The sequence below is a fragment of the Nomia melanderi genome, chromosome 3 (assembly GCF_051020985.1).
Source record: "Nomia melanderi isolate GNS246 chromosome 3, iyNomMela1, whole genome shotgun sequence".
NCBI lineage: Eukaryota > Metazoa > Arthropoda > Insecta > Hymenoptera > Halictidae > Nomia > Nomia melanderi.
The window spans coordinates 22246376-22259011 of record NC_135001.1 but is presented as its reverse complement, the minus strand read 5'-3'; the positions used below and the strand labels follow the sequence as shown (position 1 = coordinate 22259011).

Here is a 12636-nt window from a genome sequence, read left to right as displayed (position 1 = left end):
CGCATAAGGTTGAAAACGTTCGGTCTTTGTTGCACGGGGAATCGCGCGTGCAATAAGTCACTTTATACGCACGCAGATTGCAGCGTTCATAAAATGGAAATAAATCTTCATCGTGAAAATTTAGAATGTTATTGCCGGTCGGTTCGAGAGGGAGCGCTCGATAAAACATTAACGAGTGCTTCGATATTGCTTTCGCGCGGGGAAAAATGCGCGTGGTACGAGGGCCCGGCGTCACGTAACATTAACGCAACGGCTAACAAGCTGCGTAAATTGCGAACAAGTCTAGTTTCCTTCAATGGACTCGCACAGTTCTTAAAGACCAGTGAAATCAACTTTATCCCCCTATGGCCGGATGTAAACCCGCTGTGACCTCAGATAGGCGGCCGGCTAGACCGCCGTAATTAGAAATGATTAATTCGAGTCCTCACAGTTTAATTAATACATAAATAGTACGGAATCGTCGATCCTCTTATTGCCGATCCGCTCGTCGAAACGTTCGCGCACATCCTGCGTTTAATTGTTACGATTTCTTAAAATTATTGAAATATAAATGGAACAGCTCGGCTCGGCTCGGGTCGGCGATGCTCCGCGACGCCAACCGCGGGCCTCGACAGTGGGAGTTAATACTTCCGCTTCCATAAAGGCCACAATAAAACAGTGGGACGGACTTTTTTTATTAATTACAGGCGTGACGGTTTTTGCGGGGGAAACCTTGGAACGCCACTTTACGCGGTATGCGTGTACATATAATACATTTCAATCTCGCTCCTCGATCTCGGGACGATAGAATAAGTGACTTTATTTTACGCAGAAAGAACGAGCCGGCGGACAGTTTTTAAGCCGCGCGAACAACCGATTCTCTCGTTTCTCGCGGCGAGACTCGCTCGCGGTTGAAATATTCGGAAACACTAGAAGATCGCTCGGTTTCTTTCCCGAAGGTATCGTTCGCCGATGATCAGCCATAAATTCAGCGCGGCCTCGAACGTGACTCGGGGATACTTTTAATTTTCAAACGGGAGAATCGTAGGAAATCTTATAGGATTTCTGGCACGACTGATATCGGATCGAGTGTCAAGGTTCCAGCCGGCTCGATTATTTTCCATTTGAAATCCGCAGCAACGTTCGAGGCAGCGTTCGACGATTAAATACTCGTTGTCCCGGCTATGCTCCATCCATGTCGAATCGCCTTCATAAACTACCGAACGTCCCACATACTACGCTAACGCGTGCGGAATTATAGTAATCTGCGTTTCGCAGACTATTACGCGGAGCTCTGAGTTATTGCCGCTCGAGGATCGAACGTACAAATTTCCACCGGGGGACGAAACGGGTCCATTTTCCGCGATTGTCCCCGACGAACGGGGAGGACCACCATCGGTTCAAGTTCTGTCCCAGCCACGGGTTACCGGGAAACTTAGCGGCGAAATTATCTGTAACCGGTTCGCGCGGGAGGATCCTCTTTCGGCAGTTTTGAGTAATTGAACTAGTTCCAGGGAGATAAGGCGTTTTGCCTGCGAGCGCGACGAGTTGCTGGCAACCGGAGATAATGAAAGGTTAGCGACGTTTTTCGCGGGAGAGCTTCGCGGCGAACGTGCCACGTAACACTTCCGTTTGTAATTGTTCGAACGAGACAGACATTTTAGCTGCTTTTCGCGTGTCGTCGCAAAGTCGCTGAAATTCTATGTAAGAAACAGTTTTCTGTTAACACTAGGTTTACGGGCATTTATTGTACGCTTCATTCTATTGCACCAGTTATGATATTGAATATTTTAATGAATCGAAGAAACTACCCTAAAATTATTCGATTTTCCACAGGTCCAAATTTTGTACTGGGAAGTACTATAAAAATTAGTTGCAGTTGCTGATAGGTTATAAAAGAACCTGGAGAGCTAAGCGTTAATCTATGTTAATACTATTATATACATATACTAACCCTTTGAACTCTGTAGGCTCCAATATTGCACCAGTGGTAACATTAAATATTTCAATGAATCTTAAAGAAATTACCCTAAAATCATTAGGTTCTCCACATATCCAAATTTTGTACTGAGAAGTACTATAAAAATTAGTTGCAGCTGCTGATAGATTATAATACCACCTGGAGTGCTAAGGGTTTTTTTGTAAGGGCAAACTTATAAAATTTTCAATTCAATATTAAACCTTGTTTAATGTATCAACACACAAAACATCCAAGTAAAATAGTTCTGTCTCTTAATTTCTAGAAGATAATCAATTGTGTTAGTTGCGAAAAATATCGTTAATATTCAGTCAGGAAATAATGAATATTTTTAACACTAGGTGTACGGGCACTTATTGTAAACTTCATTCTATTCTTCCTAAAAGAATTGATGCTCGTTTATTTAGATCGTGGAAACTGGAGATTTGATAGTAGGTAATTGGAGTACATGTCAGTGTGATCGCATCAAAATCGGCGTAAACATATACAAAATAATATTTCTAAAATCCAGTATGCGTCAGTTTGACGCGTTAACCTAGTGTTAACGCCATTGATACGTCGATCGATTGTGTAATACTACAAATGAATTTTCCATTCGAACATTCAAATTTCCTCGGTGTCCCTTATCACGAAGTTCCCAGATCATCGAACTTCCGTTTCCATAGGCTCTATGAGAATGTCATTCGAGAGGAGGTTCGTTAGGCTAAATAAAGTAGGAATCTGTCGATACGAACGTTTTCCGTAGTTTATAAACGGAGACGATTGAACGAATATCCGGTATTTACTTGTGAAATTCTCCACGGACCGCGGAATCCATAGAATTGAAACGATTCTATTACATTACAGCTTGATTGCATACTCATGTTCAATAAGAAAGGGAAGTATGCGGTCGAGCAATGTTTGAGCAGCATTGAAATATTTCGTCGTTGGAATAGACTCGCGACTACCGAAGATCATCAACGAGAAAGAACAGGGGATAGTCTAGTTAGATGTAATTCCACTTATAAGTCTAACGTATCGAGCATAAAATTTGTAAGTTTAAAGTGTAATAACATTTGGTAGATAACTAGCGGTGCACTTAAGCGGCGTACATGAAAATTCATTAACCTCGTGAGCAGTTTAATTCCGTAAATACGTAAATGAAACATATATAACGTCGCGTTTAATTTGTGTGCTCGGGAGATCTCCGTAATCCTATCGTTAGGGGACATTTGATTCGCTGCCAATGAGACGGCGTCGGATCCCGGGCATTCCGAGTTGAGCGTCACCTTCGCCAACAAGGGGATAATACTAGTTTTTTCGAGAAAGAGAATTTACGGCGCGTGCGTCGTATCGCCGAATGTATCGCCAGAAGAGAAAAAAAAGCGTGCCTGTCATTGTTGAACCAGAGAGGCCAGCGGACAACGCATCCGCCGGTATCATAAACCAGATAGGAATTAACGATAAAGCCTCGGCGCGGATTACGCGCAGGAAGCCGTGCTTTAAAGAAGCGCAGAAATTTCATTGTGCATTACGCATAAACATACCTACGCGATCGCCGTAGTAACTTCATCGATAAAATAATTATCATCCGTAAATGAACTGTTCGGAGCATATTACAACTGAAACATAGTAGTTTTTTCAGGCAGCAAGCGTCTGCCCGCGTACGCGTAGAATTATCAGATTCTATTCCCGGCTTTACAGCTTCCACATAAAATAATAGTATCTGTATTACGGCTCTCAGCGAGGCATCTATATAATTCAATAGGAGTTTCAACGCTCATGTGAATTTAATGAGCGTAATCAAGGAGCAAGAAGTATTCGGATTATGGTGGAAACATCTGTATTTATAGCATCGGTTCCCCTATTTTATATAGATTTCCAAATGATATCGCCGCGTATGCCAGTGGTCTCGTAATCTACATCTCTATTAGAATAAACAGTATATACCGCTATATACCTCTACGGCGAGTGTACGGAGCGGTCAGTGAATATATTTCCGAAAGACATCGGACCGGTCATAACTACCGGAGACGATCGGCGGGCAATCCGCGCGGCGGCACGCAACAGTTCGATCCGCGTTCGAGTCGTTTTTACCGCGACGACTAGTTTGAAAAACCGCCCAGCTGGTTGCCGTATTTTAAGAAACACCCTGTACCCCGACGTTTATACGATCCCCTCTCCCCCTCCGTTCCTCCGCGGCAGACGTCGAGCGTTCGCTCCCTCCATCGAACGATTGCATCCCTTAGGGCAGCTTGTGTCAGCGGAACTAATTAGACGCTGCCGTACAACCAACAGTTTCTTTCGCCGGCTCGCGGTATGTATTTTTATTATATATCGCAATTAAGGTTACGATCCACTGGTAGGAAATTAACGTGTCAATTAAAGCCCGCGAACGATATATGCTTGTCAACCTGACCACGACGCTTCGACTTTCACGAGATATACGGCGCAGTAAATTACTGCCGCCGTTGCGCGTGGTCGACGACACGCGATTGCGCCGGCATGTTTTTCGCTTGATAGATCAAAATTTACTGGCCGGCCTAAGTAAACGCGCGACCAAAAAGGAATCACTTTCGCTGGAAAATTGAAAGAGATGTTTACGCCCCGGTCGGATATTTACGGCGATGCCGATCCGTTTGATCGCGCCCTCATATTTCTTCCGGTGGACGTCTAATGACCGAAAATTGCCGCCCTTTTATTATTCCTCGATCGAGATCGGTGGACAGATTACCGGTTGACACTGCGACAATGGAGGCTGGGGGATTCGGGAAAGTACTTAACCGTTTGCGGTCCGAAGTGCTTTTGGTTTCTCACTTTGAGGTTTGCGTCGGCGTTAGTTCATTCATAGTTTAACCTTTTGAACTCTAGGCTCCAATATTGCACCAGTTATAATATTGAATATTTTAATGAATCAAAGAAACTACCCTAAAATTATTCGATTTTCCAAACGTCCAAATTTTGTACTAGGAAAATAAAAGATCGAAGGAATGTTATAGCATTTCTCATTTTCACTAGGAGGTACTATAAAAATTAGTTGCAGTTGCTGATAGATTATAATACCACCCTTTGAACTCGAGGGGCGCCTTACGGTCACCACCTGATTCGACGCAGCAAACTTATAAAATTTTCAATTCAATATCAAACCTTATTTAATATATCAACACATAAAACATCCAAGTAAAATAGTTCTGTCTCTTAATTTCTAGAAGATAATCAATTGTGTTAGTTGCGAGAAATATCGTTAATATTCAGTCAGAAAATAATGAATATTTTTAAAGAAAAATATTGTCGAGTGCTAAGGGTTAATATGACCCTCTATTTATTTACTCAAGAATATTTCGAAGTCATTGACATGTTACCTGTAAACGGTACAATCGTGATACCACCAATAAATATAGAAAAAATGATTAAAATAGGTAGAGGTTGCAATAAAATAGAATGTCGAGTCCGACTCGACATAGGACTGCTATGGGTTAAGGATCGTACCCTAAAGCGGACTGGTCCAACAAGCTTTTTCGCGGGCAAGGTCGCCCACGGGCAGAGCTTTGGGCACGGCCACGGGCACACCTTCCCGAAGCGGGGGAAATACACTTGTGTTACAACCGCGGGATATACCGCGCGTTAAAATCTTAAGACAGACGATCACTACTACATACTGACAAAGTAGTATATAAAACAGCCACCTTTGCTCGCGGCGGCGTTACCAGCTTCCCAGCGGGCAAGCTTGCCCTAGAGAATTATTCACGAGCGATAATTATCGAAACACGAAACTGGAACTTGTACGTAGAAGCTGAGGATATTGTGGGAAATATGTTAACACATTGCATACTGGTAACGAGAAATCTCGTTTTTATGCAAAGACACTCGGCTATGTAACTTTGCTAATTAGCGCGGCGTTTAAAGAAACCATTTAACTTGTGTAGAAACGATTATCTGTTTAAAATGCATTACATGACAACACGATATCTGAGTTTCCGTATATATATCACTATATATAATAATATATAAATCACTTTACAAATTTGAAATAATGTTTTATATATTATGATATATATTGTGATATAAGTCGATCTCACTGAAAATCGCTGTCTTGAAATTTCTGAAGTGATTTATATATTACGATATACATAGTGATATAAGTCGATCTCACTGAAAATCGCAGTCCGTTGAAATTCGTGAAGTGATTTATATATTACGATATACATCGCGATATAAGTCGATCTCACTGAAAATCGCTGTCTGTTGAAACTCGATGATCAGTTTTCTTAGAACTAGCCGGCACGCAACGTGTTAATACGATCGTTCCGTTCGTAACCGATCCGTTCGGAACGAAATAAACTGGCCGGTTTAACTATGGAAACGTTCGATTTCGATTTACAACTTTCAGCGTTCGACGAACGTCTTCGGAATCGCGCTTCTCCATTTTCAGCGTGGCTTTCCCGCTTCTAAGCAGGCGATAAAGATAAAAATAAACAGAAGAGAAAGGAACAAGCAAACTTAATTTGATCCTGCGAGCCGATAGGCTGGCACTTTTAGACAGTGTAACGGAGAAGCGCGATCGCGCAGGTTGGCACAGAGGAGCGGTTAATACGGAAGGGGGGACGTTCGAAAATACGGTAATGGGAGCTTTTGTCTTTCGCGGGATCATTTCCTATCCGGAATCAGGTTCGCACTCCGCTCGTTTGATAAACCGCGGTGATGCGAGCCGCGCTGGAAAAGGAGTCGTCGGGATTCTTTTTTCATAAATACGCGGCGCACAGGCGAGAGCGGTTGCGGCGAATTTACACACAAAGGGACGCGTTCGCGTTTGATAGAAGGGGCATTAGCATGCGGAAAGCCACGCGAACCCGTGCGTTTTTGATTCCGCGCGTTGCTACGCGCGATCCGCGCGCCGCTCGGATCCAATTATTCTTATAGAGTCGCGCGATACTGGCTACTAATTAATCACTTCCACGAGAGTTCCGCGCGCAGGCGGGATCCACCTTGCGAAAATCTGGAATGAAGGCTGCGCCAACAGGAAGCGATGCAGGAAACACCGCGAACGTTGCGGGGGGAAACGTGCGTATCGGATCGGTGGTAATTTGAATGAAAGATAATCAGTAATTTATAGAACGTGTTGCGTAAACAATTGTAATTCGATGCACCGCTATGTATCGCTGGTATTTAACGAATTTACGAGGGACGCTCGTTTTCAGGCCGATACCGCGTGGATCATCGATGATACGTGAAAATACCACGCGCAATTGCTCGATCGTTTTAATAACAGTGTCGATTAACGAGTTGTATATTCGCGGTAAGGTTATCGAAGCAGCGTCGATTTGGTATGGACTGGAATGGTCGAAATAGTTGAGATATTTCATTCGTATTTCGCGAGACTAGAATTCGAAGTTTATTTTGGAAAAGGATCCACAGTCTAATAACCGTACACTGATACGCACACGCGACAAAAGCACATTATATCGACACATTCGAAGCCGGCCAATGAGGTGCTTCCCTCGTTAGTTTCGATATGACATGAAACATAATAGATTCCGCGTAGAGATCGCTATACGCATTTCCTAAGGCAATTCTATATTCAGCTCGCAACGCGCGCATTCCGTTTCAACTGGAATCAATGCGAAAACGCGCACTCAGGAAAATTCGGGAGCAATGAAATATCCCGCGAGATAAACAGCTGACGCACCCGCGGAATATTCGAAAAAAATCGTTGCGTTTTTGCGGAAGCAACTCCTCGAGAGGTTCGCCAGGATTTCCCGACGCAAGTCACAGTTGCGTGATTTATCGAAAGAGTCATCTGCTGCAACTGGATACGTTTCTAAACTCTATGTTCCTCGTATATCTTCCTATAATAAGATCCGAATCAAGCGATCACCTCTTTATCTTTACGCACACGTATGAATGGATAGTCTCAATCTTTCGAATAGACAAGCGTGGCGCAGCGCGAACTTAGATGCTGTGATTTAAAGTTCCGAAGGATTTCTCCGCGAGCGCCTCCTCTGAAATGTTCCCGGTCGGCTCTATTTGCGCGTTTTCTGTTCCGTACACGCCGTCTCGTCACAGGTGCGATAGTTCTGTCGGCTTTATTGCACGGCCAGGGTATCTTCGAATCTTGTTCCCCCCGTAGCGTGATCCTTTTTTCCCCCGTAACCGGCCACCAAACGCGCCGGTGTTCTCCGGCGTATTTCTGATCACATTAGCGATACCGAACTTACAGTCTTGCTACATATTCTTCATCATGTGGGGTGTATTAGTCTGACGGCTATGGTGGCGATAAAGTAGACATAAATGAAAAAGGAACGGGGAGAGACGATAGTGGTATCGTTAGTTAGCCTGCCTACATTGCAGCTCGAGAGAGCGAAACGCGCTCTTCTCCTCTTTTCCGTGTTCCCCGTTCTATTTCGTTCTTTTGTCCCTCTGGCCGCGGTGGAAGACTCGATCGGTCACTTTGTAAACGCGGTGAATTATATTACACCTGTTGAAAATTATTTTATCCTTCCGTTATGTGTACAGGGTGGAAATTATAAAGCGTTACAGTCGTTTAAAGAAAGTGTGGAACTTGCTTAGAACCGATTATCTATATAAAATGCATTATATAACAACACGATATCTCAGTTTTCGTATATATATATTATAATATATAAATCACTTCACAAATTTCAACAGACAGCGATTTTCAGTGAGATCAACTTATATCACAATCTATATCATAATATATAAATCACTTCACAAATTTCAATAGATGGCGATTTTCAGTGAGATCGACTTATATCACTATATATATCATAATATATAAATCACTTCACAAATTTCAATAGATGGCGATTTTCAGTGAGATCGACTTATATCACTATATATATCATAATATATAAATCACTTCACAAATTTGAAATAATGATTGAACACTCTTTCGTCAATTTCACTCGACAAATTAGCTTTTCTTGTACTCGTCACAGTCTTCTCATTTTATAGATGGAAAATTGTGTTGTCGTGTGACGTTTTATAGAAAATTAGGGAATTTTCAAGTCGCAGGTTACTATTCCCAATGATCACCCGATAAGCTATGTCGCGCGTGAGAAATAAAATCTGGTATAACTCGAAATAAAGGCAACTCGTTTACGTTTCCACGGAAAAGTTCAGATGTCGAGTGGATAATCTCGGCAACTTAATCGGACGGACGCGGACCCATAAAATGGTGAACAGTATCAAATTGCTCCCGATACGTCCAGGTTGACCGGTGCTCGGCCTGGGAAAGCGAAATAAAAGTTCGCGACGCATAATTCGCTCGGCAAACATCGGCTTCCTGCAAACACTGTTTCTCGGAAAAGGTGTTTGATGAAATGTAAAGATAAACCCGCAAGCTTGGAATCGAACGTCACTGGCCAGCTGGAAGGATTATCACCGGCGCGCTGTTATAACGGTAAAACCATGCGCTTACCCACGTACAAGGCTTCGGCTCCGAACAAAATCGGAATAATATTGTCACTATTTCTCGCGCACCGGCCGGGAAGAGCAGTGGTTCCCTTTGGTCCTTTTTGCCCGGGAGGAAGTGACGTTGCCCGCCGCGGACCCGAGCACTTCCGAGAACTCATAAAACTTCCGAACAAGAAACCCGTCATTAGAACGTGAGAAAATAACAGATCGACGTCATTGCGATCGACGTCGTTCGCCCTGATGAATATGCATTCTGGAAACTGATTAAAACTTAGTAAACCCGGGGACTTGAAAAATTCGAAATTTATCGCGCGCCCGTTTTTTGCCGGCCCTGTCAACTTCTGATTACGGGGGGAAATGCCGTTTAAAGGGAATTCAGTTTAATCGCACGGTCCCTTTATGAACGTCCGACATATTTTGCGGCGTGTAGCGTATTAAGATAACGATAAACAACGTTCAATCGTGGAAGAGCTTCGGGGTGCAAATACCGATCGAGTAGGCCTAATTGGATTTTAATTCGAGACCGAATGACGCTATCCGTACGATGAGCTTAATTAGCAGAATTATATATTAGTTCGTGCTCGAATCACGGAATATTCTTATGACTATGACATTCCGTTTATCCGATATATACTTTGCTCGAAGCTACTTCGGCGATACAAGAACTTTATCGGTGCTCGCGTAAAAGTAGTTTTATTAATTAGTCGAAGATTTACCTTCTCGAGAGTACATTCGACATTGGAACTACCGTACCAGTCAAAGTGACTGGTTTCGATTTTTTAGCAATTATTGGTATCTTCGAAGCATTGAATATTCGAAATGATTTTGAAAATAGTTTCGTTTCAGTGCTATAATGAATGTCTGAAGAAACTGAAAATAATCTATTGTTACAATATTTATAGGAATCGCATTAAGTGCTCGGTAGTTCTAGTGTTAAATCCTGGAAAAATTCAACAGAATTATCATCCGTGTCTCGTATTCGAAAAATGTCCTTATTTCTCTGAATGGAACCATAGAATACGTTGTATGTCATTTGCAAAGTTCAAAACAATACTCGGACTGTTTTATTAAATCAACGAGATTTGAAGCGATCACTTCGATCGAACCCTTCTACTTATATATACAGTTTTTGCTCTAATAAAAGCATTGATTCATAAAATCGTCTTATCTCGTATATTTCAATCCCGCTCAGCAGTTGAATTCATTATTCGTTTCTGTCGGTGCATTATGCAGGGATATCTTCGGTGTATAATATTTCATTAGTCTTCTTGTATATTACAAGCTCGATTGTACTGTCCCGCCGATGCACCCTGTTCCCCCGTCAAATGAATTAAAGCTAATTAAATTAAACATGTGACTCTTCATACGCGAACGATTTCGTGCCCGTGTCCTTTGTGACGACAGGCTGGCGTACGTCCATTCTTTCCGACATTCGAGACAGATGATGGGAACGCGTTTGAACACGACCTTGCGGCAAGGTGAAGCCAACGATCCCGCAAATACGCACAGCTGTTGCTTCAATTTTCACGGAGTTTCGCGACTCTTCGGATGCTACTTTTTACCGCGCCGGTTTCTTCGCAGCTGCCACTTTTTTTCTCTCCCTCTACAGCGACGCGGTTAAACTCTATTACATCGTACTCCCACCGTCGTGATAATTGTTTTTCGTCAAATCGTGTTTTTTCCGCTTTGAGAAATTTGAACCGGTTGGAAAGAAGGAGCGTGTATGCAAGTAGGTGCTTCGTCTTCCCTTTTTGCGGACGAGAGAGAGAGAGAGAGAGAGAGAGAGAGAATTGAATGTCTCCTTGTTTGGAGAGACCACCAGGGTAAGAACTGGAACGTTAATCAGTGTGCCCAAGTGGCACTTCTGGCCAGGTTCCCCAACTGTTACGTGTTTCATCAAACCTAACCGTTCTGCGGACAGACAAGTACATTGACGATGATACATGATTCGCGGGGAATTTTGGGGAACTTGAACTCTGATCCAACGGACATCGATTTTCCGAAGCAATGGGTGTTGCTAATATTGAAACTTGTGTTCTTGGATATTGAATAAGTTACACTTGACTGCACGTAAAGCACCGATAATCATTCATGGACTCAGCTTAATCTTGGTAATTGGAAACTTAATATGATAATAATATTAATATACAATTATATAGTTAACTATATTATAACTATATAATAAAAATATTAATATACAGTTATATAGTTAACTATATTATAATATACAAACGTATAACTATAATGTTTCCATTTCTATTGTGTGCCGAATGAACATAATTCTTACTCCGTTCACTCTCAACTATTGATGTTAGAAATCGACAAATTAAGAAATTCGAGAATCAAAGATTGGACTATCTGAAAATTTGAAAGTTCAGAAATCTGTTAAGAAACTTTATCAACGTTTCTCAGCTCATAATTACCAATGTTCAGCAGAAAAAGACTGTTTATTTACATCTGTATCCATACCTCAAAGATCCTACACATAACTGATTAAACGCAGGCACTTAAGCTCTCGTCCTTACATTGAATCAGCTCGGCTCGAAGTGCATCTGATCTATCCGCACGAAACCGCAAAGTAAATGAGGGTAATAAACCACTGAATGCCCTGTTAAACTTATCAGCAGTCATCATCGGCACGTGAAAAAAAAATTCCGACACATTTAACGACCGGGGCGCAGGAGAAAAATAAAGTGAAACACTCTCGCGAACAGTCGCGTTAACGTATCGTTGCCTGTTAATTAAAGGAGAAAGTTCTATTCCCATCCGCGGTAATATTCCGCCCCGCGGAGTAGTAAAATTCGTCGATGATTCGCGGCCGGCGAGGCATCCGGGGGAACGGAAACGTTTTAAAGCGCTCGCGTGGATACATCACAAGAATTCCCCGGTACATCAATTAGCCGTGTTAGGTGGCAATTCCCATTCGTATTACGCGATAATCGCAACATCTGGTCGGTTCGTCTGAAAATTGCGTTACCGGGCGAGTACGGATGCGCCGGCTCGTCGTACAAGCCGCTCAATTAGGAGGACACTCAAAAGAGAACACACTCCCCTTGAATACCCTTATCTCTCGGCTGGAACCCTCTCCCGCTCTTCTGCTCGCCGGTCTCCGTCTTCCAGCTAGACTGGAATTGTGATAAGACCGCGCGCGCGCGCGCGCGCGGCGGGGAGAGAGCACTTCCGCTTCTAGATCATTGTTTGCGAACGGTTAATAGACCCGTGGGTACACCTATCCGACCGCCCGAAGTCTGGTCGCTCTCATGGAA

General features: G+C 42.9%; 1 protein-coding gene across 2 annotated transcripts in view; it reads right to left on the bottom strand.

Annotated features, from left to right (window-relative positions):
• LOC116429211 (autophagy-related protein 16-1-like) overlaps positions 1-12636 on the bottom strand; it is a 332302-nt gene that overhangs the window by 118643 nt on the left and 201023 nt on the right. Inside the window, exon 1 of one of the 2 annotated variants that reach the window (XM_031981895.2) lies at positions 11840-11888. The exons of the other annotated variant lie outside the window; for it this stretch is intronic. Within the exon in view, the coding sequence (XP_031837755.2) occupies positions 11840-11857 (18 nt within the window). The 5' untranslated portion in view covers positions 11858-11888. Of the gene's footprint in view, positions 1-11839; positions 11889-12636 lie in introns of those variants that run through there. 2 annotated transcript variants of the gene reach the window in all.